This window comes from Alnus glutinosa, chromosome 1 (genome assembly GCF_958979055.1).
Source record: "Alnus glutinosa chromosome 1, dhAlnGlut1.1, whole genome shotgun sequence".
Classification (NCBI taxonomy): domain Eukaryota; kingdom Viridiplantae; phylum Streptophyta; class Magnoliopsida; order Fagales; family Betulaceae; genus Alnus; species Alnus glutinosa.
The window spans coordinates 47,326,702-47,353,989 of NC_084886.1; the positions used below are offsets into that span (position 1 = coordinate 47,326,702).

The 27,288-nt window shown below is 33.9% G+C and overlaps 3 protein-coding genes across 3 annotated transcripts; all 3 read left to right on the forward strand.

Annotated features, from left to right (window-relative positions):
• Positions 1–1,539: 1,539 nt before the first annotated feature.
• On the forward strand, positions 1,540–5,928 carry LOC133854136 (beta-1,3-galactosyltransferase 7). The gene is made up of 11 exons (XM_062290190.1): positions 1,540–1,677; positions 1,840–1,939; positions 2,037–2,095; positions 2,192–2,394; positions 2,488–2,551; positions 3,194–3,266; positions 3,365–3,485; positions 3,602–3,689; positions 3,802–3,927; positions 4,418–4,527; positions 5,223–5,928. The coding sequence occupies exons 1-11, from the start codon at positions 1,577–1,579 to the stop codon at positions 5,369–5,371; spliced, it is 1,194 nt and encodes a 397-aa protein (XP_062146174.1). The 5' UTR covers positions 1,540–1,576; the 3' UTR covers positions 5,372–5,928.
• Positions 5,929–9,121: 3,193 nt separating this feature from the next.
• Positions 9,122–16,969, forward strand: LOC133854139 (vacuolar protein sorting-associated protein 9A-like). Its single transcript, XM_062290203.1, has 5 exons — positions 9,122–9,328; positions 10,293–10,440; positions 13,247–13,417; positions 14,918–15,097; positions 15,916–16,969. Exons 1-5 carry the CDS (start codon positions 9,237–9,239, stop codon positions 16,747–16,749), a joined length of 1,425 nt encoding a protein of 474 aa, XP_062146187.1. The 5' UTR covers positions 9,122–9,236; the 3' UTR covers positions 16,750–16,969.
• Positions 16,970–25,380: 8,411 nt separating this feature from the next.
• On the forward strand, positions 25,381–26,538 carry LOC133875787 (uncharacterized). The gene has a single exon (XM_062314058.1). It carries the CDS (start codon positions 25,754–25,756, stop codon positions 26,342–26,344), a length of 591 nt encoding a protein of 196 aa, XP_062170042.1. The 5' UTR covers positions 25,381–25,753; the 3' UTR covers positions 26,345–26,538.
• Positions 26,539–27,288: the final 750 nt, after the last annotated feature.

Below are 27,288 nucleotides of genomic sequence, written 5' to 3' on the forward strand. Positions count from 1 at the left end.
TGTAATTCATTGTGGCGGCGATCGTTAGATTCGTTACGAATGCATTGAATACACACGTTGAGTTATAACAACGGTTAAAACGTCTAATATGACTTCTTCTTTTCTTTTCTTTTTTAAGAATAAAAAAAAATACACATAACTTCTTCCAAGTTCCAACTACTATTTTATAATTAATGTCCGTTCTAAACTATTAATTGTATCAATATCTCCTTCTAAACTATCAAAGTTTGTTAATGTCAGTCCTAATAACAAAAATACCCTTCTTAAAATTATTAAATTCGAAAAAAAAAGGAAAAAAAATTATTAAAAAAAATCTAAAAAACAAAAAGTTATAAAAAAAAAACATAAAATTAAACATAAAACATAAAAACAAAAAAAAAAAATAATTGTTTTTCTTCTTCTTTTGTTTGGTTTTTTTTTTTAAGTTTTCATTTTTTTTTTAGTTTTTTTTTTTTAATTTTTCGTTATTTTTAATTTTTTTTTCGTTTTTATTTAATTATTTAATTTGATTTGATTTAATTTGTTTTTAAAAATTTATTTTATTTTTTATTTTTCAAATTTATAAAGACAATTTTGTGTTATTGAAAAAAATAATTGGGGTCATTTTTGTCTTTTTGTTGATCTTAAGGGGGATATTGACATGTTTTGATAGTTTGAGGGGAGACATTGAAACAATTAGTAGTTTAGGGAGGAGGGGGGCATTGATATGTTTTGGTAGTTTGAGAGGAGATATTGACATAATTGGTAGTTTGATGAGACATTGACAATTGAGTGGTAGTTTGAAGAGGATATATGTACTTTTTCCAAAAAAAAAATTCACATAGTTCTTTTGAATTTTCATCGTTTTTACAATCTTATATTCAAAGTTGAAAAGCTTTTCATTTAGTGTATCAAATTTAAAAAAGTTTACAATCTCACCACACCTGTAAAAGTTTGGAGTTAAATTAGACGATCAAATGGTGAAATGACTATTATACTTTATAAACTTTATAAAATTATAAAATTACCTTTTTTTTTTAAAACAAAATTAAAATATAAAGATATTTTACAAATTTTTGATCCCTCCATTAGGATTTAACAAAAAAATACCTTAACGAATAAGCCAAGTTGTAAATTTTTAAAAGTTAAATATATTAAATTGAGCACTTTCATACTTTATGAATGGGACTGTAATAAAAGAGATGAGCCTTCATGGGCTAATTGAATTTTCTCTCCTTTTTTTTTTTTTTTTTAATTTTTTTTTTATTATTATTATTTTATTATTTTTTTGTGTCTGAGCTAATATGACTAGTTTTAGTAGATAATTGAGGGGTTTGCATGTGTTTCGGATGTTAAAAAAAAAAGTCAAACGGTTCGGACCATCCAAAATCCAGGAAGCGGGTCTTGACTCGTGCCGTGACAGGCGTGGACGTGGTTTGAACGACGTGTGAAAGGCGACACAAAGTCGCATATAATAACAGCCTAACTTTGACCAGCCAACCCCGCGCACACCCCATAAATAAAAGAGCTAAAACAAGATTCTCTTAATTGAGAGAAGAGTTATAAACCAATAGGCTCTTTTCTCTCTCACGCAGACATGCAGAAAATTAAGAACCGGAGCGCTGGAAAAATCTCCGCCCAATGGATTCCCGTTTTCTGCGCCTTTTCCTTCCTTGTTGGCATTCTCATCAGCGGCAGGTCCCCTTTTTTCTTCCTCTCGCTCTGTGTCCGTGCATTTCCTTTGTTGAAATTTGATTAATTCGGATTGTAGAAATTTGTTTTTCTTTTTCGGTTCGGTTTGATGTTGGGATGTTTTCGAAGCTGACGAGATTGTTTTCACGTTGGCTCGCTGTTGCTCAGGACGTGGGCCCCACCGGAATCCAGCGGCCAGCTCATGAGCCGGCGTCGAGAGGAACAAGAGTTGCAAGCTGTGGCCACCGACGATCTAACAACCAATACGGTACGTATAATCATTGTTGATGCTAAAAAATGGTCGAAATTTGAAGTTTTATTTTCCATTTCTGTTGGGTATTATTGAATTTTCATTGTTTCCCCAGAAACCAGCACCGGATAGCGATGTATCGGCGAGCGTTTACAAGACCCAGGAAGCACTTCAGTGAGTTTCTCAGAATTCTTTGTATTTTCTGTCACAATTCTTTTAAGTTTCAAAATAATTTTTACTAATAATTTGGAGTTTTGGAGGTGTTCTCAGATCTCTAGACAAGCAGATATCGCTGCTCAATATGGGGTTGTCGGCGACTCGGAGTTCTCGGGAAATGGGGATTTCCGAAGGCTCTGCTGCCAGGTCTTCGTTGCACAGTGAGAGGAAGAAAGCGTTCATGGTTATTGGAATCAACACTGCTTTCAGTAGTAGGAAGCGACGTGATTCGGTGAGAGAGACTTGGATGCCTCAAGGTAAATTAATATTAGTTCTCTGTATGTGCCACTTTTGGTCTTATTCTTGATGTGGGTTTGTCTGTTAAGAATGTTGAGCTGTGTTTTGGAAAGGTGAAAAGCTTGTCCAATTGGAGCACGAGAAGGGAATTGTGATACGGTTCATGATTGGCCACAGGTAAATTGCTTCTCCGGTTCTTTTTGTAAGTATTAGCTTTATGATATGTGCTACAATATATAACATTGGATGCAGGATTCATCGTATATTTTCTTAGGAGACTTTGTTCTCTCTATGTGTAGGATTTGAAATAGCTGCAAACTGACATTATTTAGATTTTGAGGTCAGAAATTATGATCGGAATTTATTTATAGATTTTCCCTGTATTGTATGCAATGATCTTATGGTGACAGTTGGGCTCATGCTTTTACTTCAAAATCAATTTAAGTATGACGTTGTCATTGTTAGTATTTTCAATGAAAAGGGATATGATTATGGATAGTAGCAAATATGTTGAGACAGAAGGATGGTTTCAACGATTGCAGGTGTTATCAATATTGCCAAGGCAAACCGTAAACTATGCTTAAATAAGGGTTTCATCCTAGCATTTCAAAACTAATTTCAGGCTTCTACTCGAGCAAAATCAATTCTTCTGGATATGACTATTAGATAATCTCTAGAAGTAATTGCAGTTGTACATCTCTTTTGTCTCATATTTACATATATGACAATAAGATGTTGAAATTGACAGCTAAATCATACAATGTTTCTCTGTTGCTTTAAATGAAATTGAACTGACTGATATCTGGATGATTGGTTCAGTGCAACATCCAACAGCATCTTAGATCGAGCTATTGATTCAGAAGACGCTCTCCACAAAGACTTTATTAGGCTGGTAAGAAGTTCACATACAGTTGTATATTTATCTAAGCATCTAAAACACCCTGCAAGGAAAATGGTATCGAACTTTCAATATGTGCGATTATCTTGTAGGAGCACGTTGAAGGGTACCATGAGTTGTCAGCAAAAACAAAAATGTTCTTTTCCACTGCGGTGGCAATATGGGATGCTGACTTCTACATCAAGGTGGATGATGATGTCCATGTCAATTTGGGTATGCACAGCCTCAACATCTTTGTTTTTGTTGTCATCTTGTTGCATTATTGTCACTATAAAAAAGTTATTTCTCAATTACTATGGTTGAGTTTCTTACATGTCTTGTTTTTGTAGGTATGCTAGCTACAACTCTTGCCCGTCACCGTTCAAAACCCAGAGTCTACATTGGGTGTATGAAATCTGGACCTGTTCTTTCTAGAAAGTAATTCTCCTGAATCTTATGTGTTGAATAGAAGCAAAATGTTACTATTTTATTTGCTTTCTGCCTATCTCTGCAGTGTTATATTAACATTTTAAGTTCCTCTGTTCTCTAGGGATGTCAAGTATCATGAACCAGAGTACTGGAAATTTGGAGAGGAGGGGAATAAATACTTCCGACATGCAACTGGGCAGATATATGCAATCTCAAAGGATCTAGCCACATACATTTCTATCAACCAGTAAGGTTTTTCATATGAAGTAGCCTAATTTGCTACCCTGTGAGCTACCATATTAAGGGCCATGATCTTCATCTTCATAGATTTTGTGTTTAGTGCTTTTGTGCTGAGATAAGCAGTAGATTTATTTTTAATTTTTTAAACCTGGGCCAGAAACAAATTATTTGAACATCAATTTTGGCACTATCTTTGGTCTTTGCCCATGGCAAAAAGATATTCTGGAAATTTCATTAAAGCTGTGGAAAAATGTGCTTTAGTTGAAATTGACCAAAAGTTTTGAGTGTTGAGAAACTTTGAATTGAAAAAAAAAACAACTGATTTGCGAAGAGCACTGAAATTTTGTCCAAAGAGAATGGTCTATGGGTCCATATTTTCCTGGAAACAGCAGACTTTTTGGAGGTGGCTGCTTTTAGATTTGGAACATTTGCACATACAAATTTTCTTCTTTATGAGACAAAGATAAAGTTGTGGGAGGTGGTGGTTGTGATTGCAGGGCTATATTGCATAAGTACGCCAATGAAGATGTGTCACTTGGTTCATGGTTTATTGGTCTTGAAGTTGAGCACATTGATGACCGCAATATGTGCTGTGGAACCCCACCAGGTACTTCTTTGAAAAGACATGTTTTTAGACAAACTTTTTTTTCGTTTGGTAAGTGAGAATAAAGAATAATGCTACCTACTCCCACTTCCCCACTTCCCCACATCCATTTTTACATTTTCTTATGTAGTTTTTAAATTTACTATTAGATTTGGGATGGATCTTTATTGGATTTTAATCCAATGGTAGTTTTAAAAGTCACCTAAGGGAGTCTGACAATAGGTGTAAAGAAGTGGGAGTTTGTATAGCATTACTTGAGAATTAACTTGCAAAAAGAAAAGAAAAAAAAAAAAAAAAAAAAAGGCTAAATTTTCAGGTACTAATATAGAGGTGTGGCACAAATTTATTGCCACTAGATAACCAAGATTGTTAATACCATATGTCCATATCCAGCCTGATATGGGTTTATTTTTCACATTTGATGTAAGTTCTCTTTGATTAGGATATAATGTTTAAACATTTAAAGACTTTTGATGCAATCGAAAAGTACTTTATCATGCATATATGTCTAACAATCTTACTACTTATTGCACTTTGGGTTGGGCATTTAAATTTTGGGGTCTTGAATTTGATTTGTAAATGCAAGGCACAAGGTTTTATAGGTATCTGTGTACTCAAAAGTAAAACTTTTCCATGTGTGACATTGTGAATGGCTGTGTTTCCTCTCTTCAACTGACATTAATTCTCAATTACTACAGATTGTGAGTGGAAGGCACAGGCAGGTAATGTTTGCATTGCTTCATTTGATTGGAGCTGCAGTGGAATCTGCAAGTCAGTGGAGAAGATCAAGAATGTTCATTCGAAGTGTGGTGAAGGGGATGGAGCTGTTTGGAACGCTTTATATTGAATCAATTTAAGGGTGATGATCTTCCTTAGGCAGACTAGGATTCTGAAAAATTTTCAGCCACGTTCAGCAACATAGTCAGAGGCAGTTCAGATCATTAAAATGATGAACTTTGTGCAGATATATATGATACACAAGTCCACACATTGCTTCTTCAGCCATGTAAGAGCTGGTGAGCAAATGTGGTACATTAGTTATATAGAAGCTGTTCGTTTAAACTTTTAGCAGTTCAATTGCATGGATACTTTCTTCACCATATCACAAAATTCATTAATGAATGGATGTGAGGGGATCTGAAGGTATTTGAGTACACAATCTCAATATTTTTACATAGTTTTTTTTTTTTCCCCTGTTTATTCTTTTTCCTCATGGATTAAAATGTAATTTCCTGGGGTGGGCTTCATATGCGCACTGTGCTCAGTGAGTAGCCCCATGAGTAGGAGTAAATTGCTATTAATGTTGGTTCTTTGTACTGATAACAACAATCGCCATTGCTTTCTAGTTTTGTGATGAAAATCCCTATCAGCTTATGTTTCAAAGTTGGATGGTATTCCTAGTTTCCTTCACTTCTTCTTCTTCTTTCTTTTTCTTCTTTTTTTTTTTTTTTTTTTTTTGATATCCTCGTACAGATGTAAGTGAGACTTAATACACGTTTGGGACTGTTTTTGTTGTAGCCAATATTGGACAGATTTAGACCGAGATTATATTATTACCAGGTCCATTAAGCATTATTTTTTCTCAAGGATCACCTCTACGTGTGGAGCTGCCTACTTTAGCAGACTGGGAGGGCTCCGATTGGGAATCTTTTTAGGGACAAAGTTTTCTTTCAAATTGAATTGAGAGAAATAATGATTTTTTTTTTTTTTTTAACCCATTCTATTAAATTGGTATGTGTTCAGAATGCATGAGATTCTCTCATGCATTTTTAAAACCCCATTTTTTATTTTGGTTATGCCCATAAGAGGGTAGAACACAAGAAGAAAAATGATTTTATTTTTTCCCCTTTTTTTTTTTAAAAAAAAAAAGAGCAACACTAGGAACCAATTATTTCACAATGCTAACGTGGTAGTTTCAATCAACCATTGAATCGGTCATCGTTAAAAAAAAAAAAAATCAAAGGTTGGTTGAGGCTGTCACGTTAGCATTGTGAGAAAAAAAATGTGTTGTCTCCTAGTAATGTTAGAAACCACATTTTTTTATCTTACAATGCTGACATTGCAGTCCCAACTAACTTGGATCTGCCATTGTTAAACAAAAAAATCAATGGTTGGTTGGAGTTGCTATGTCAACATTATTAGACAATTGTGAGATAAAAATGTGATTTTTAGCATTGCACTTTTAAAAATGTTTTCAAGCAAACCAATTTTCTCTTCCATCCCTCGTAATAGAAATGCTAAACATTATATTTTCTAACCTTGCTGATGTGGTACTTCCAACCAATCTTTAGATCAGCTATTAATTTTAAAAGCTGATTAACAATGTTACATAGACGAAAGTGTGTGGTATTAACATTACTCTTCCTCACAAACATCTAAATAATAGATAGCGGAGCTTAATAATCATTTCCATCCTTATGAACTCCCAGGCATGTATTTAATTTGATTTTTTGATGGGTTAATTACTAGGAGACACAATTTGTTGAGGTCGGTAATTACATAATTTACATAATCATTTTCATCCATCCTTGTGAGTAATTACATAATTACATGTAATTACCAGGCATGTATTTGAGAGGTTTGCTCTCCAACCAGAGGGAAATGTTCATAGTCTATGGGTGAGCACAGGCCCTTCTCTTGGGTTGGATTTTTACATTTCACTTTACTCATTTAGGCCCATCATATGGAGTGGCCCCCGCTTTCGGCCTATCCGCAAGATGAAAAGATGAATAATGAATTCAATGGAGCCAAACAATTTTTTTTTTTTTTTTTTTTTTTTTAAAAAAATATATTTATTTATTTATATATATTTTTTAAGCGAAACAGTTTTGATTTTGATTTTCTTTTTCTTTTTTAAAAATAAGAAAACCATAGATTTTTCGTCCAAATTAACAATGCCGGTTAAGCCACATTGACTACATCCCACATATGATGCACCACTAATGGACACGTCAACAAAAATGACATGTCACCCAAATGCTAGCGGGAAATGATATTTATACTTTTTGTGTATAACAACTACATTCACACAAGATACATTGGGGTGGGGTCCATTATACTGAGCCCCACCCCAATATCTCTTGTGTAAGTGTAGTTATTATGAAGGTGATGTGTAAGTATTATTTCTCAATACTAGCTTGCCTATGTAGACCCCAGTTGACACATCATCGTCAAGTTGGGGAAAAACTATAGCCTTAAGCAACGAAAAGTCGTGCATGACCCTCAACAATGAAGAAGGTTAAATTTGAGTGTGATAAACCCAAATAAATTCAATTGAAAAACCCAATCTTTATAGATAGTGAGATAAACATACGGAAGGAGTGAAATAAAAAATATGAAAAATTTAATGAGTTAAAAATTGAGAGAGTAGATTGAAATTGGACAATTAATTAGGGAGTTATTTTATATTTTCTCTTTTATCAAATTCCTCCTTAGGATTTATAATGCATAAAATCAAGGTACACATAATTACGAAATCATTCACCATGTTAAAATGTTTAAGAGGAATGTTAAAGCTCCTTCTAGTATTCTTCTGGTGTTCATCTAGAAGGATATAAATGTAATAAAAAAAATTAAAAAGTTGCATCCATATCATTTATATCATTTCAAATGAACACCAGAAGAATACTAGAATGAACTTTAGCATTCTTCATTGTTTTATGATGAATAATGACACGTAGGTGGATGGATATACCATATTTAATAAAGAGAGATGATACAAAAACACCTCATACACACTCCTCACGCATCCACCTTCTCACATGGAGTGTGGCTCATGCGATGTGGGTCCCACACCATGTAAGATAATGGGTGAGTAAGATGTGTGTATCAAGTGTTTTTTTTTAATATTTTCCCTTTAATAAAATTTTGACATCCGTACATTTTGAATCAGCACCAATAAAGCTTTGCCACATCATAAAAAAAATTGATAAATGCACCGTTGGTCCTTGTGGTTTGCTATAATTATTTTTCACTTTTTATGGTTTAAAAAGTTCATGGGAGGCTCTCGTGGTAAGCAATAATTACAAATCGATCATTGAAGTCAAATTCTGTTAAAAAATTGGGATTTGATTCTTGCACTACACCATCACAACAACTGCACAACAACCCCTCACATGAGAGTGGGTCCCACCCTCATGTGAGGGGTTGCTGTGCAGTTGTTGTATTGGTATTGTAAATCTAACATTTTCCTAAAAAATTTGACAGATTCTGTTAAGTGCCACATCAAACCAATAAGACAGTGACACGTGTCTATAAATTTATTAAAAAAAAAATTAATAAACTGATTTTTTGTTTTTAAAAAAAGTTTATTAATTTATTTTTTAATCAATTTATATATTTTTTATTTAGATGAACATGTGTCGCCATCTTATTAGTTTGATATGGTGTTGACGTGGCACTTAACAGAATCTGTCAAATTTTTTAACAGAATTTGACTTCAGGGATCGATTTGTAATTATTGCTTACCACGAGGGCCTTCCATGAACTTTTTAAACTATAAGTAGTAAAAAATAATTATGACAAACTACAGGGACCAACAATGGAATTATCCATTTAAAAAAATAAAAGAAAAGAAAGGAAAAAAAAGTAGAAGGGGGTTGGGCTCTAGTAATTCTTTCATCGTTTTAGGATTCAAGCTACTCCATTACTACGGAGTCTCTTCATTCTACTTGGAAGCTCAGAATTTTGAAACGATCGGACGGTGGTGGGTGATGGAGAACGCTGACGTGTTCCTGGGTTTGCACGACTTTCTGGAGCGCATGCGACAACCCTCCGCCGCCGATCTCGTCAAATCCATCAAAAGGTAATGCATTTATCATATGATCGATACGGTTTCCAAATTGAATCATTCATCAATTTTGCTAATTCCCCTATATCTTGACTGCTAAGTTCTTGCAATTATCGCGTTCTTACTCTCTTTTTTCTTTTTTCCAAAAAATGAAAAACTGATATTTCTATTTGCTTATCACAGTTCTGCCAAATAATTTAGGAAATGTTTGGGAACTACTTTTCTTGCTTGTAAGAGTTAAAGAGAATTTTGAGTTCATAAATTGAAGGAAAATGCTTGCCTACTGCAACTTGTACTATAACTTTTTTTTTTTTTTTTTTTTTTAATTATTATTATTATTTTTTATATATTTTTATAAGTAACCGAAATATCATTAAAAAACGCAAAGCACAATCAAGTAAAAAGAGAGCGTCTAAGTCGGAAAAGAAAAAAGAACAAGAAAATCATGAAAGCTAATCACAACCGTCATTTCTTTGTCCTCGAAGTTTCTGTTATAACCTCTTACTACTCTGATGTCAATCCACAATGAGTATCAGATGCATAGACTGTAATGTCAATTTGTAAACGTTTAAGTGCATATCGTATCAATTTGTAAACCTAGTAAGTGCAATGAGAATTACCTAGTGGCCGTCTACATTTTAAAAGTTGTATCTAGCAGCACTCCATAGTCCAGGGACAAATAAGAGTAATGCTACTCTTTACACCCATTTCACATCAGTTGAGTTGACGTGTTTTAGTGGCTAATATGAAAAGTCACTTAAAATATGTCACGTCAGCCAATGTGAAATGGGTGAGAAGAATAGCATTACTCGACATATAATGTTCAATTCTAAGGGGTTGTTAGGCGGGTGACTCATCAGACAGAGAGCAGATAGGAACTCATGATAGCCTTTCGTAGAAGAGTTTACATAATACTAATTTTATCTTTTACAAAACAATCATGTCCAAGGTTTTGAATGTGATGTCTTCCATCTGGCAGTTTTATTGTCTCATGTTCAAACAATGCTCCCGATCCAGAGAAGGACAGTGCAGCGGTACAGGAGTTCCTTGCCAAAATGGAATCAGCTTTCAGGGCTCATCCACTTTGGGCTGGTTGCTCAGATGAGGAGCTGGAGAGTGCTGGTGAGGTGAGTTACTCGACATTTACCTTGTATTTGCATCTTTTTATAGGATGGTTGTGTTATTATGATGTTCTTTTTATGAACATCTCTTTTCTTTGTGTGACTGTATTATAGAACGGCATTATTCATAGGTCAATGAAAAAGTCTACAAAATATAACAATGTACTAGATCATGGAATATTAGGTCCTAGAATCTTAATCAAAAGGACCAGAGAACAATTCTTATTTTGGTCCTCCCGGGGATTCCACCGAGAAGTTCTTGTAGTTGTTGTGGTGATGTCATGATAGAAGATTGACTGTTGAGACCTTCAACTTTTGTTTTTCTGTCAGTGTCAATTTGGATGGATATTAATGAAACTAACATGTAGATACTTTTTGAAAAAAAAAAAAAAAGAGAGAGAGAGAAGAGAAGAGAAGAGAAGAGAAGAAGCATTAAAGCAAGTTTATGAAAGTCTATAAATGAGTTCTGAAAGCTCTCAAACTAATAAGCAATTTCCCTAACATTCACTTCTGATTTAGCCTCCGAATTACCCATTTATTCTTTTCCTTCCTAAGGGACAACAGTGTAGAGGAAAACAGGAAATTTTTCACTGACTGCTACCCTCTTGATTCTACACCATTTGATGTAAGCAATCCACCTGGTGGCATAGGGGCACAACCCGTAATATTTCAGGCATTGTCTACAAGTATTGCTTTGAAATATCCTTTCTGTGTAAATGATGAAGAAATAAAGACTGAAGGGGAAGGGGAAATAGGAGTTGAGTGAAGGAGAGAAAGAAGGGATTCCAACTCTGGACATAATTTCTAAGTTAATTTACTTATAAAAAAATAACTTCTGACTTCTGTTGTTCTTTGGGTTATGACTCCAATGATCTTCTGAAAGTGGCTACAAAAGCCTATTTAACGAGACTATTGAAACCAATAAGTGTACAATGGAGATTTGCAGAATCATAAAAATATGGATACTAAACCTCTGTCAAAACCACTGAGCTAAAGCTGCATTACTCGGCTCCTAGGTGTTGGGTCAGGGTTCAGGTTCAAATCTAACTATCGAAAGAGAAAATAAATTGCATTATCTGAAAGCTCATCATCAGTTTTGACCCACGAAAATCCTATGTGGAGAAACAAGTTGCATTATCTATGAGTTTATCATCAGCTTTGACCCATTGAAAACCCTATGTTTCTTGTCTCCACAGGGATTTGTCATATTTGCAAAGGGTACTGTCTACAAATTATGAACCTTGATATCTTATTACTCTATGGTGCCAACAATTAGTAAGTAGCATAGGGAGAGGGTGTGGCCCAGTGAACCTAATATATACTCTAGGAATCTTTCTTTGATGACTAGAGAAGATTATTAAACCCACAACCAGTTCACAATTGACCACAATTCTTTTTTCTTCTCAAATTTTTTTGTTTTTTGTTTTCTCTCTCTTTAGCTTATCAAAAAAGGATACTACACAAGCTTATCTTTGGAACTTGGAGAACAATGTCTTTGAGATTGATTATGATATCAACAAAAATGAACTGAAATGATGTTATTTTGTTCGAGATGTATTTATTTGGTGAATCCTGCCACCACAAAAACTATGGTTATGTTTGGTAATTGTTATGAAAAGTGTTTTGAGGTTTTTGTGTTCAAAAGTGTTCTCTATTTTTGAATTTAAAAAAGTGTTTTTGGTTATTGGGGTTGAAACTTGTTTGTTAAATTATTCGAAAAGTGTTTTTGAAAATTGATAGGGTGAAAAAGTGGTTGGATGTTATGGTGAAAAACCATTGAATATGATATAAGAGCCCTTTGTGAAATTGTGAGTATTTTGATATCCCTTCTATAAAAAAAATAAATTGAAATAATTGATAAAATCATAAAAAGAAATAAATATAAAAAAAAAGGGTGTGTGTGTGTGTGTGTGTGGGGGGGGGGGGGGGGGGGGGGGGGGGTTGGGGTGTGAAAGTAAAGAAAATAATATTGAAAAAAACTTTAGAAAAATAGCCACAGCAATTGCCCAGCTATGGTGGCTCGGTAACCTAGCCACTGCAGCTAGGCGAGGCTGGGTTACCTAGCCATGTGGTTGGGTCATGCCCAGCTATGGTGGCAGGGTAGATGACTTGGGCTTTGGAGCAAGTTCGAGGAGCTGTCGTGGTCTGGAGGTCCGCTCGTGCATGGTTGCAGCGGGCACTTGAGCTTGGCTTGAAGGAGTGCTTAGAGGAGACTGTTGTTGAAAGTGAGCTACTGGGAGTGGATGAGGACTTATGAAGCATTGTGGTGATCATTGAAGTATTAAACAGTGGTTATTCTCTTCAGCTGCAACCATATAGGCTATATAGGTTAGGCAATGGTTGGTCTTATTGGCTCTGGTTTGCAAAGAGAGAAAGGGGCTATAGTGTTCTATAGACGGTCAAAAAAAAAATCAGACAACCAAACACTGTTGGAGGAGACTTCTCATACACTTCTCGGGGTAGAGTGTCTGAAAACTAAAGAGTGTTCTAAAAAACGTTACCAGACATATACTAGAATGCTTTAGGCCTTTCGGCCAAATGGCTAATAGTTTCCTTTTGTTGGTACAAATATTTATGAGATCATGCATACTATTCACTTTTATTTAATATCGTTTAAGTAGCAAAAAGCTGGGTACTTCATACTTCTTGCCTTATATAGCATTTCTTTGGATGATTTTTCTTTTTAATTTTGGTAATTTTATTGTTTTCGTTTTCTTTTTGGGTTGTTTTGCTCTTTGTAATATGTGCTGTTTATGGATCGTACTTCTGTATATACTTATTTCTTTTACCTTGTGCTTTGTTTCAAATACAGGGACTGGAGAAGTATGTCATGACGAAGTTATTTACTCGTGTATTTGCTTCACATCCAGATGATTTAAAACTTGATGACCAACTTTATGAGAAGATATCTTTGATTCAACAATTCATTCAACCAGAAAATTTGGATATTAAACCATCCTTTCAAAATGAAACATCATGGCTAGTAAGTAGAGGTTCTACATGATATTCTTCCTCTCTCTCTGGGGTTACATCCTTGGAATCCCGTTTGCATTATCTCCTGCACATACACAAAATGAACATACAGCTATTTTCTCTTTTCTGAAGTTTCATGAGTTATTACTGCTACTATTATTATTATTATTATTAATTAACTGATAAATAATGGTTTCCATCTTTGGCCATTGATTGTGACTGCTATATTGGTTGTACTAAAATTTTATATGCATGGAGCTGATAACCATATAGTTGCATTTCAGTTGAGGCACTAAAGCTCCATTTGTCCCTCAATCTGTCACTTCTCTTTGGATTTTTTGGCTGCCTACAATTTTCGTACTTCACTCCCGCAATCCTGAGCTTGATTTTCTTCTGTTTCTTTTTTGTTTTTTTCTTGGGGAGGAAGAGAGGCGTTATTGTGATCAAGAAGCTTTGAGCAGGAGATTCCAGAGCACACTTAAAAAGCTCCTGCTTTTGTTAGTGTCCCTCCTTCAGCTGGCTCCGCCCAATCTATTCATCTCTCCTTTGAAATGGATATTTAGGGAAAGTTCTCATGAAGGGCGTTCATTCCATTGCCCCCTATGGATATTAAAAAAAGAAAAAAGAAAAAATGACTGTAATCGTGGATTCAGAATTTTTAAGTTTAAAACTCCATCCATGGGCTCTTACATTTCCAGTCTTCTGAAACCCAAGATGTTGTAGAGCTTGGTTAGCTAAAGTAAGGAGCTTTTCTTTAGCAAGAAAAAACCAAATAAAGCAACAGCAAAAGTTTGGAGCTTGCTCCCGTAAAAAATAGTGCCTGTGAAGTGTGATTTATGCGATAAAATTATTTTGTCAGTTTTTATTGCACTAAATAGTAATAGGTATGTGAATTTGCGAGTACCAAAGCGGGGTAATGATTTCATTCAAACCTGCTATTATTGACGTTTTCTATCAACATTTGGAATCATGTTAACTCCACAATTGGAATGCCGAGTCTCATTTATTTCCAATTCAACAGAATCACTGGCTTCAAATTTATGCTGTCATTTTTAGACTGTTGGATGAAACCTAGCTCCCAATATATTTCTCGACTCTCATGTTGGCTGAATCTTAGCAACAAAACATGTTGATCAGGTCATGAATAGGAATCTGTTGAATCCACTACCTGGGATATTCAATCCTTCATTGCAGATAAAGTATCTTTTCTTTTTAGAGGTGAAAGTTAGGTATTTCACTTTATCCAAGAAATTTACATACAAGGTCTTGTCACTGGTCAAGAAACGATTTGAAATCGTGAGACAGAACTTTTGAACAATGTTACAAGATGGTTTTCACAAAATTGCATGATGGAACACACTTTGATATGTGGGATACCTTGAAGGAACACCAAAAATATTTCTTTTCCTGTTCACTTCCACGTGCACTTAAGGAGTGTTGTGAAACTGGTTTTATTTTTGGATATTTTTCATTTAAAGTCTTAACTGCATCTCTAATCCCGTATTGGCAGCTTGCACAGAAAGAACTGCAGAAGATCAATATGTACAAGGCACCAAGAGACAAGCTTGTCTGTATCCTCAATTGTTGCAGGGTTATCAGTAACTTACTGCTTAATGCTTCTATTGCTTCAAATGAGAATCCCCCTGGAGCTGACGAATTTCTTCCTGTCCTGATTTTTGTTACTCTAAAGGTGAGATTATATATATGCCCATTATAATTTATTTTGAAATCTTAAAGTTATTCAAAAATAAAATAAAATAAAATAAAATCTTAAGAGTTGGTTCCAATATCTGTAATTGTATTCATGATTAGTTTTTTTTGATAAATATTAAAAAAAAAAAAGTTTCTATGCTCTTTCAATCATAAAAAAAGTTTCTTTATGTCTACTGTTGCTTACTCTGTCAATCATTGACTATGATGTATGGACATTGACTCCTGACTTGGGAAATGGTAAAATCTTGAAAGTAGGACTTGACATGGGGATAAGAAATTAAATATATATTGTACTATATATAGATATGTATGTGTTGGTGCGTATCCTTAAAAAGTTTCTACGCTCTCTAAAACCACATTTAAAAAAAGTAAACCGTATTTTCTAAAATTGGATAAAAAGTTAGCCAATCCATGTTGTGATATATGTAGATTTGTAACTTGTAACACTTTCTTTTAGATTTTTTTGGTAATAGGATTCTTTATATCTGCCATGCTTTTAAAAAGATAAAGTTGTAGAAAGTAATTCTAGTATGTTGATTGAATCACATTAGAAGGCATGTATTGGTGTCTCAGGATATCATGAAATGGTAGCATCTCTTCCACCTATCTTTTTCAGGGGAGAGGAGGGGGAAGGGAAGGAGTGCTAATTTTTGTAATGATATATGCCTGATTTAGTATCGATAATGCCTTGCAAACTAATGGCTTACATGCTTCATATGATTTCTTTTGGTTAATGTCTCTTGAAATGTGATATTTGCAATGTTATATCTAGATTACATGAACGATATCATGCAGGCAAACCCTCCACAACTGCACTCAAATCTGTTGTATATTCAAAGGTACAGGAATCAGTCTCGACTAGTTGCAGAATCAGCATATTTTTTCACTAACATGCTCTCGGCTGAGTCCTTCATGTCTAACATTGATGCAAAGGCTCTTTCAATGGATGAAACTGAGTTTGAAAAGAACATGGAATCTGCTCGAGCACTTCTTTCCGGGCTTTCAACTGGTTTAGATGGTCAGTATGATCAAAGTGATAGAAATGCAGCAGATGTGTCTATCGCTGAATCCATGGAATCTAAACATCAGTCTTTGCATGTTAAGGATAGGGACTCCACATTTCGACCAAAATCGTCCGAAACAAATTCCACAAGTAAGGAGGCCCCATATGCAAAAGATCAGTTATCAATGCCAGAAGTTCCATCCCTCTCAGATTTGGAGAACAAAGGGGCAATTATGCTTCTGAAGGAGGATATGGTGAGCCAAGTCTTTCGGGATTATCCATACTTGTTTGCCCATGTCGGCAACCTAACAGTGAACGACGTAGAAGACCTGCTAAATAATTACAAACAACTTGTTTTTAGGTATGTTTGTCTTTCCAAAGGGTTGGGTGCTGCTCCCCTTCCTTTGTCCAATTCAGAAAGTCAAAAACAGCACCAAGTTGAAAATATAAAAGAAGCTGGAGATAGTAGTACTGTGGAACCAAACGACGAACCAAAAAAGCATACTAGGACGGATGATGGTTCAAATAAAGTCTCACTATTAGAGGAGGAAAATCTTGAATCAAAGTGGCCGCAGGATGAAGCAGTTGTAGCTCAAGGTGGGGGAAATGATGAGACTTCTCAATGATGTTTCTCCTAAAAGTGTGTTGAATTTTCAAAAGGATGGCAGTCGTCAGGCTATCTCCTTCCTTCCCCTCTTCGTGTGCTTTCTTGTTGAAAGTACAGTGAAGAAAATCCGGAAAGGGAAATCTAGCATATGGGTTGAAACTGTCATAGCATAAGCCTCAATCCTAGCATGCAATGACGTGTACTTGTAGCTACATGTTTAAAGCCCTTGATATTGATTTTTTTTTTTTTTAAAAAAAAAAAATTGTATATAGGAACAACATGGAACATGTCTTTTGTATTGTTGACCAAGGTGCCGATTGATTTTCTTGTACCAAGAGGCAGGTTTCTCTTCGTCTGAATTTTTCTGGCCGCCTTCTTTTGGGCTGGTCTCTCTGTACAAGGATGGCCATGGTGATGTAAAATTTACAGTGGGACAGTGCAGTGTGGCCCTATATCGTGCAAACCCATCATGTGGCATTTCGGGGAATCTGAGATTTTCTGGGACATCAACAATCCTAGTAATGTGATGTGTCGAAAAATATGGATTCCTGATAATGAAACTAAACCCACGTTTGGGAATGATTAGGGAGAGGTTTTTTTTTTATTTTTTATTAAGGTTTGAAGATTGAGAAAGCTTAGAGAGTACTTTTTTCTTTTCTTTTCTTTTCTTTTTTTTATAAAAAAATAGAAGAAGAAGAAGAAGATATTTTTGTCATTAAACTAACGTATGTCCAACTCATCCTATTAAATTGATATATGTAGTTTTGAAAAATATATTTTAGACATGTCAATTGAAAAAATTGAATTAGAAGAAATTTTCTCTTGCTTTAAAAGAAAATTGTTGTTATTTTTTTTTTTTTTTTTTCTAATTGATTGAGGAAATGGTTATAAGCGGATCATTTCCACTTTTGATCCCAAAGAAAGAAGAAGTGGACAATTCTATTAAAGAAATAAAGATATGCTCCCCAACAATAGATTCAAACTAAACTAAAACAGCGCTAAAATATATACAAATGGTAGGAAATTTGACAAATAAATGACTTAATCCTTTCAAATAGCCGCGTAAGATAGTTTAAAGAAAACAAATCAGGACAAACCATTACAACTCTACCAAAGGGCAAAGGCCTTTGCCTTACCTGCCCTCCCTCTCTTTCTATCCAAGGGATGTAAGACTGAGGTCTTTCGTTTTTCAAGTTGTCAAATAGTTGAACAATAGTTTTTTGTGTCATCAAAAGAGTTGAAAAATGAAAAAAGATAACAAGTGCTTGATCGAATTGATTGGTTATATAGGAACAAGGTTCAAGTTTACTGGTCTATTAAGATGTTTCAATTGCATACATTACTGTACTTCTACCCAATAGTACAATCACCAATTCACCATTTTTTTAACTTTCTATAATCACAGTAACAGTAATACCATCAAAACAACGGTTGCCACTCACGTTAGTACACCATATCACCCCATCAATTCATTGTCACCACTAATAAAATCATCTTTATAATTATTATAATGCTCTTATTTCTTTATTATTTTTTTTTCAATATATTCATTTAAAAAATTAAAACCTAAGTAGATAGGATTTCGAAAATTCTAAGAACTTTTCAAAATTTTCCTCCGAAGAACAAATCTAATGGGATTACATTAATTTGACTTTTGCAGCCAAAGCAGGCACCACGATAAGATTAGGTCGGAAACATGCCCGCTAAAAGCATGAACTAGCGGAGAAAGCCCATGATAAGGATATAGTCTAGGACTCATTACCTGCTTAAAGCCGTCTTTTTGAAAGTTTTGGTCCTTTGTCTGTGGGTGTGTGTGTATATATATATATATATATATATATATATATATATATATATATATATATGATGGAGATGTTAATTTGTATTGGGAATTTTTTGAAGCAAAAATTTAGGAGCGTGTAGGATACTGAAGCGTGGTTTGATGTGGTTTGATTTTTAGGGAATTTTGAGTTGTTTATTAATATATTTATCTTGAGAAAAAAATAAATACACACAAATATATAGCCTTAGATAATAATTTTTACACTAACAAAATATGTAGCCTTAGCGCAAGGAATCATGCACTTCAGATATTGTTCCTTCTTGGAGAGGTTTTTCTTTTCTCTCTTTCTTTTCTTTTCTTTTCTTTTTTTTTTTTTCTTTTTTTTTTATTTTTAAATAAATGCATGCGCTATCATGCTATCGTATATTACTGAAGAAAGTTGCAGGACAAGGACAAATAGAGAGAAAAAAAGTACAAGACTCCTAACAAACTAAATTAGAAAAGCAATTTAAACAATACATAAATATTATACGGACAACAATAAGATATTCTTTACATTTAAGCACAAATAACAAATAATAGAAGGCAAATCTAGCACTTAAGTCAACAAATAGTTCAATAACATTTAAGTATCATACAGACAGACTGAAAAGAAAAGAAAAAAAACAATATAAACACCTTAAATAGAATCCAAAACGAGTCTGACGATGGGAAGCGCTGTCACCGGCGACTGCGCTCCGGCACCGAAGGCATCCTCAGCAGTAAAAGTTCGCTGGAAGACTCCAAAACCATCAGAGAAACACCCACCACACCTTGAAAAACAAACCGTAACCCACACGCGTCGGTCCAGAGAAGACGTTCTTGGAAAAGTATTGAAATTGAATTTCCAAGCAACGCGTATTTTCATATCGAGAGTCTGATCGAGACCACGGTCAAAAGGTTTGCCTACAACACCTAGGTGCTACTTCATCGCCTAGTTGTTCTCTTTTCGTGACTAACGACCATAGGGTGGGGGGGTTGGGGGGGGAGATAGGCACCATTGCCTTGTCTCCTTCCTTTTAAAATATTCACATAGGCTTCATTCTTTTAATAATGTCAGTACCATAATGATTTGACACCTTTTCACGGTCTTTCCAAACAAAAAAATACAGGTGATATGAACGTTCTAGTGTGTGTCAGACCACGACAATTGAATAGAGATTTCACAGATATATTATAGGGGAATCCCAGGGCTTCGAATCCTTATCGATCACATTTTCACTGTTTTTTCCACGTAAAGATGTGGATTTTTCTGGATATAGCTGGAGAGACCAAGCAGCTAGCGGCGAATCAACCTCCGTATCTCGTGCTTTACAACCACTACATTAATAATATATCTTTCGGACAAAAGGTTTATATTAACATTAATTAAATAACCTTTTTTAATTAATAATTCTTTTTAAAGAACCTTAAAATAATCTGAATGTAGACCTCCTACCTTGGAGATGTAACTCGAAGAACCTTCTTGCATGCAATAGCAATGCCTTTCTGCCCTATTTAATTTCCCCTTATTCGTAGGCCACCTTTTTCTCCATATATATTACTTCATAAGTTTTACAACTTTGTAGTATTAAATAATGACAGCTTATTTCAAAAAATTAATTTGATAAAAAGAGGTAAAATTTAATTTTTTAATTAATATTTTAACATTTTCTTCACGTGTGTGCTCAAACTTTTTTTTAATAGTTAAGGCATTACACACGAAATATTTAATTGAAATGAGAGATGAATAATTGAGACAAAATTCGAATTCAGGACCTTTGACTCTAATACCATATTAAATGATCACTTATTTTAAAAAATTAAACAAATAAAAAGAAGTAAATTTAATCATTTAATCAATATTTTAACATGTAATAAAAGAATTTGTTGTGTTACTGTGTATAACATTGCCTAGAGAATAATCGTCATCCATTATTAAACTATATATCTTGGATCGTCCTAAATATTAAATAAGAATTTATAGCGCTGATAGTGATACTGATATATATATATTTTGTAATTATAGTGATACTGATATTAGATTGTTGATGATCTGGGACGGAACTAAGCCAAGTGGGGCCATGGCTTCTTGGTTAATTTCATTTTTCTTTTTAAAATATATATATATATATATATATATATATATATATATATATATATATATATATATCCACCATTGCCTTGGTTAATTTTTAAATAAAAGGGTAAAATCTTTGGTACTTGAGAAAATCTAAAATCTGGTGTATATTTCTCAAAAAAAAAAAAAAAACTCTTAGGCTTCCAAATATTTAGTATTTATTGAATCCAATTTTTTTTTTCATAAATACAAAGTAATAGTTTCCCTATTAAATAAATGAAAGTGAATTTTCCAGTTGGAAGGTCAGTGGTCAATGGTCATAATAATATAATTGAAAAGAAGGACAAAATGGACCTTTCACGTGCCTCCCACTTGCTTAGATGTATGGCATGTCGGGGCCGAGATGCATACATCAGTACCATTCATTTCCATTTTCCCTAACATGTGATGTGCATGTGGTCGGTCCCCTAATCTTACCAAATCCCAACTATTAATTCAACAATTCCCATCACTCTTGTCTTCAGCCTGATATACGAACTGTCCCTTACAATGTGGAACTTATCAAATCTCTACACAAGGAATCATATATATAAATAAACATGGATAATAAAGAATTATTATTTTTATTTTCATTTTTTTAAAAAAAAAAATTCTGGATAAGTAAAAGGGTTGGAACTTAGTGGGTTGAAAGTGTTAATTCATATTTTATCTTAAAAGTTTGAGCTTATAAAAAAAAAATATCATTTAATTTATATTATAACAAAAATAAGTGTATTAAATTGACACTCCTTAGACCATGTAAGATTTTTTCATTTTTCATTTTTCATTTATGGGTAAGTGAGAGAGTTGGACAAAATTGTTGTCCAAACTGAATTGGAAGAAGTGTATTAAACTGAAGCATGTGATTTTTACAAGTATTTTTAATAGAATTAATGAAATATAATATAATGCCGAATATATAGCGAAATATTAAAATAGACAAAAAGAACAGTCTATAATCTATGTCCATAGGATAAAGTTCAAATGACTACATTTTACTCTTATTTATGTGAGTAATGTTTACAATATAATAGACTCTTATTTATAGAATAATCACATAATACAAATAAACTTTAACTACAATTAGGTAATAGTAGTCTTTAACTGTAGTTAGGTCACAGTCTGCAATCGTAACATAGATTCTTGAACTCTTGATATACTCTAACAATTAGAACAAGAAATTATATCTTTATTTAAAAATATCAATTTAATACACGAAATTAAAATAACTTCCTCCCAATGATCTAATTTAGAAGAAAGCATTATCCAAAGAGTTTTTATTTATAAGATATATTTTGCGAATAAAATGTCGAAAAAAAATATAAAAAATCGCCTTCATCTAAGAGCCAATTTTAAAATAGTTTCATGAATTTTTAAGTGTATTAAAGTAACTTATCAAACTACCGAGGTGTGCCAAAAATGCAACTTTTTTCAATAATACTCTTATTCTCTTAAAACTAAAATAACAAATATTTTTAAACTCTTTTGAAAAAAAAAAAAGCAAAATCAATCATTGTAATTTGCCTAAATCACAAATCACTCCATGCGTAATGAAAATAATTCAAAGGTTATCAGGGTAGGCCAAAATAACAATTTAGTTTTTGCAGTCAAAGCACTTGACAAATTTCGTTAATATTCATGTCAACACCAATAAAATGATGACATGTATCATTTTTAATAAAAATAAAAATTGTCAAATTAGTTCTTGTGGTTTACCAAATTTACAATTAACTCTCTATCCTATTAAAAATAAACTCATAGGCGGGTCTTTGTGATATGCCAAAAATACACCAATCAAATTCCGTCAAAACACTTGACGGATTTCGTTAGTGTACCACGCTAGTACCAATAAAATGACGACGTGCATCATTGTTAATAATAAATAAATATATAAAACTAAAAAGTTAAAGAAAGGAAAAAACGCATCATCAGTCTATATGGTTGGCATAATTTATGAATAACTCTACGTGGTATCAAAGTGAATTCAGATGTCTATGTGGTTAGTCTAATTTATAAATCACTCATTAGAATCAATCCCTTTTTTTTATTAGTTTTTTATTTTAGTTTTTAAGAGACTTTTTTATATTTTTCCTTAAAATGTTCTAAAATTTCAAATATTGGTTACATGTGAAAAGAGTGGAGGATTCGAAGCTGCATTAAAGTCAGACCGAATGTTTTAACGTAGCGAACGGGCCACGGTGGGGACTCCGTCCAATTGCATTGCATGTGGCCCACACGTTCGGCAGGTCACCGTCCGTTGACGGCAGGGGTTTGATTAGTGAATTTTCACACCAAAGATTGCTCCATTTTTTCTATTAAATTGGTGTGAAATTGAATAGCAAGAGAATGTTGTTCTCTTTAAAATAAAATAAAAAAAAAAAAGTATGGGCAAACAACAATTAGAAAACAACAAAAGTGTCTTGCTATCAGAAATGTTACGGGTGAAGTCCATTGACTAAGCTTGCAATTACGATATTAGGATGCGTTTGGCACGCTGAAATAACAATTAATATATCAGTGTATTTTGGGGACTTCTCTTGTATCTATGGGTCTGATTTTCTATCTATGCATCCATTAGTCAGCTTCTTAAAAATTGTAGTCAATTACTTACAAAATAATTATTATAAAAAAAAAAAAAAAATTGTAGTCAATTAGGGAGAGGTCCCCGTGGCTTAATGAAGTTCACATGCATTGGCTTGAGTTATTTTTGATTGGACCCAATTATTTAGCCAAATAATGGCTCTGCTTGTTGATATATATATATATATATATAAAATGTTCTTTTGTAATATAAAAGTGAAAATAATTTTAAATGTTTTGTATTTTCAGTTTTTTTTATTAATATTTTTTAAAAAAATACGGAAGACAAAAGGAAAAATAAAAAATGAAAAGAGCTTTAACCAAAAAAAAGTCATAATTTCAAGTGATAGTATGATAGTCTGAAAATGTGAAAGCACATGTTCAACAGGATTAAAATTCTCTTCATATTAAATTTTACAGATTTAATGATATATACACGTTGTCACTTGTACCATTCTTTAAAATTTTAAATAATGTAATGCTTTTATGTATAAATAATTTGACATTATATACACCATTAATATAACAAAACAAAATTCAAACCATAAAATAAACTTTATTTTTCTTTTCCTCTTCCATTTCCTTGTTATAAAATTAAATATACATATAAAGAGAAGCCGCACGTTGAATGATAAGATTGAGGTGGATGAGGGAGTAGGCAAATGAAAACGACAAATCTTTTTTTTTTTTTTTTTTTTTGGTATTAATTAAGAAAAAAAAAACACACACACGAAAACGACAAATCTTGGTTTTTCTTTCTTTTTACTTATTATTACTAGTTTCCTTCAGGCTTCAAGCAACCTTCTTTATCACTTATTACAGTGATCCATGATATGCAATATAATAATCAGTCCGTGGATTAATTGCTTCTTGGCAAACGTGATCCCACCTAATAATACGTGTTCCCATTAATTATTGTGATCTCTTGGACCTTTGACCGACTTTTTTACTAATCAAGGATTAGGGTTTTCTACAAATTACTACCCAAAAAAACCGAAATTATTCAAATATGCTGGAACTAGTACTATGAGTGTAGATGAGGACAACAGCCAAGGACATAAATTTATTGTAAATTGGGGTGGAGAAATTTCTTTTAATTTGACTTACAAAATTATTATGTCTCATAATAGTTTTATTAAAAAAATTACGTGATTTTTACATTCAAATTAAAAAATTGAGACACATGACAATTTTATAAATTGAATTAGAAGAAGATAAATATTATTTAGTAGACTCTCGTACGACTGGAATGGCGTAACAATAAAAATCAACGTTTTTTTTTTTTTTTTTTTAAAGTATTGATTCAAAGATAAATTTTTACTGTTATATTATTTAATTATATGACAGTTGTACTTAAGTATGCTAAATACCATTAAGAAATTCTTCCAAGAAGAGGAAATTTATGTCGAATGGGCAATGATGTTAAAAACAGGGAAGAAAAGTACAAAGTAATAAGGTCTTCAGCCTTCTGTTCTTCCTGTTTTTAATTTTTTTTTTTTTTTTCGTTTGAGAGAGAGGGATGGCTCATGGCTGATAAAAGTTCTTAAATGTTTTAGCTTGTATAGTCTCCAATGGAATTTTATTGGACCACATAATATTAAAAAAAAATAATAAAAAAAAAAGACTTCTTTTACCATCGCTTAAAGCCTTAAACTCCACCTTTAATCAATAGAATTGCCTTTAATCAATAGAACATCTTTTAGGCATTGTGTTGCACCACCATGAGACCGATTTTTATATGATGAGATCCAGGGACGGAACAGGGGAGTCAGGGGTCACAGTCTCTCCTAGTTTTGATTTTATTTTATTTTTTTAAAAATAAATATTAACAGATAATAATATATATATATATGGGTGCTTGACTCCTATTAAAATTATAATGCACAATGTTCCATAGGGTATGAGAAAAACCAACGCCCAAGGAGACAAACAGAGGGTCAGCCTATGATTTATAACAAGTAGCGTGTGAACTTGGGATGCATCAATTGGCTACACTTTTGTAGAATGTGCAAGCCTGACCCCCCTCCCCTCCCCTCCCCTCCCCACCCTTAATTATCGTAACCAGCAGCTTTTCTTCCATTTTAACTTCCCAAAAGAGAGAGAGAGAGAGAGAGAGAAGAGAAAAAAAAAAAAAAAGAAAAAAAAAAAAAAAGAAGAAAAAGGCGGCTTTTCTTCCATCTACACACTCCAAAAGTCACCAAAATAATGGTCCCCTTCCCCTTTGTATGTCTGCAAGTGATATATTAGTCTTCACCAAACGCTGTCTTCGTCGTTTTCATTTGGTTTTAGGTTGTTCTTAAAGAGGACTGAGTAAACAGGGTTCCCTCATTGTTGCGCAAGTACACATTGCTTTGTTCATATTTGACACGCTCTAATAAACTTGGAAAGATTCAATAATGCCCTCTTCTCTTTAACATCCCATCACCTCTCTCTCTCTCTCTCTCTCTCTCTCTCTCTCTCTCTGTGGTTCTCTCTGGCTGCACCGATCTCCCAAACACAGCAAAGACGACAGGGAAAAAAGACATGGGTAATGAGTACAATCGCTTCAACAACCACCAGAATCATCATCTCGATCCAAGAGCTACATTTCTGCCCATGTTATGTTCAAGAACGTCTATCAAAGATGTGGTACTTCCGAGTTGGAAAGACCGGTCGGCGTCCTTCTCCGACGACCCTTTGTCTCCTAAAATAGGTTGCATGGGCCAGGTCAAGAGGAACAACAGAGTAGTTGGCTTCCCGGTCACCTCTTCTCACAAACATATTACTAACAACAACAACAACAACACTGCCAAGTACTCCAAGCTCAAGAAACTCTTCTCTGGCAAAAATCTAGCCACACCCACTACCGTCGCCGCCACCGCCAGCTGTCGGATCAGGAGACAAGTGGACGTGAATAGCGCAAGCGAGCCGAAGAGTAATCATAGTAGTGAGAGCTGTGTTTCTGTCGTTGATATGGATCCTCCACTGCCGGTGATCAAGCGGCCGGTGCAAAAGCCTGAAGCAGGGGAAGGGGAGAATCTTTGGAAGAGGAGATCTGGTGGGGTAGCGCTGAAAACTCTACAGCTTCAACAAATTCATCATCCTAAGCATCGTCTTCAACCCATCACAGTTTGATGAGAAAACTTCATTTGAAGTAATGTAAATGTTTTGGATCTTAATTTCCAGTTTTGAATATTGTTTGACTCTGTTTTTCAAAGTTTGGTGATGATGATCAGGGTGTATGTAATAATTGTTCTTATGTAGATCCATCCTTTTCTTGACATAATCAATGAGAAAAGCCACCACAAGATCATCCTGCCGGAAGTAAACTCATAGGCTTTCTAAGAAGCACTTCCTTTACACGTAAAATTGGCTGTGTGTAAATGAAACAGACAAGCCAAAGTAATAGCAAACCAAAATCAGGCTTTATGCCCTTTTTCTATATTTTCACTATGACAATAGGAAAAGCTACCGTTACTACAATAGTAAAAAAAATAAAATCAGCGGTTATATATGGTTAACTGTCATGGCAAGTATCATAGTGGCTCTCAGGAAGGAGGAAAATGGGATGTAAAATTGAATCATAAATCTTGGTAGTTCACTTGTGCCAAATACATTGCTTTCAATACGATAGCAAGAAATTCATGCACTCTTATAAAAGAGGTTTCTTGAAACAGAAATGAAGCCAGAGAGGTTTCTTGAAACAAAAGAACTGAATGAAATAAATGGCCAGAGATATGAGCAAATTTGTCGACAGTTATCTCAAGTGACTCATCAACTGCTTTGGCTGGTCACATGTATATATATGCAACAAGAAGAGACACTCAACTGAGAGCAAGATTAGATGTGAAGGAGATCAATTAATACAATGCCGTACCAACAAAGATGGCTTATGTATGGCAGCATCATGGGTTGATTGGGTTCCAGTTGGGAGTTGTGAAAGCAAGAAGGGCGGAGTAAATTTTTTTGTAAACAAAAAGCTTTAACTTGGTCATAGTACAAGCCCACAAAATTGCTTTGAGTTTGACTGAAAAGTGCTTGATTCTCTCAGAAGTCAAGAACCCCTCTCCTACACCCCC

What these genes read in the sequence shown, in the direction of transcription:
- LOC133854136 (XM_062290190.1), top strand. Translation starts at nt 1,577, where the DNA reads ATGCAGAAAATTAAGAACCGGAGCGCTGGAAAAATCTCCGCCCAATGG. An exon ending in ACGATCTAACAACCAATACG is followed by an intron (nt 1,940 to 2,036) that starts GTACGTATAATC and finishes TTGTTTCCCCAG; the next exon opens with AAACCAGCACCGGATAGCGA. An exon ending in AAGACCCAGGAAGCACTTCA is followed by an intron (nt 2,096 to 2,191) that starts GTGAGTTTCTCA and finishes AGGTGTTCTCAG; the next exon opens with ATCTCTAGACAAGCAGATAT.
- LOC133854139 (XM_062290203.1), top strand. Translation starts at nt 9,237, where the DNA reads ATGGAGAACGCTGACGTGTTCCTGGGTTTGCACGACTTTCTGGAGCGC. An exon ending in CTCGTCAAATCCATCAAAAG is followed by an intron (nt 9,329 to 10,292) that starts GTAATGCATTTA and finishes TCCATCTGGCAG; the next exon opens with TTTTATTGTCTCATGTTCAA. An exon ending in AGCTGGAGAGTGCTGGTGAG is followed by an intron (nt 10,441 to 13,246) that starts GTGAGTTACTCG and finishes TTTCAAATACAG; the next exon opens with GGACTGGAGAAGTATGTCAT.
- LOC133875787 (XM_062314058.1), top strand. Translation starts at nt 25,754, where the DNA reads ATGGGTAATGAGTACAATCGCTTCAACAACCACCAGAATCATCATCTC.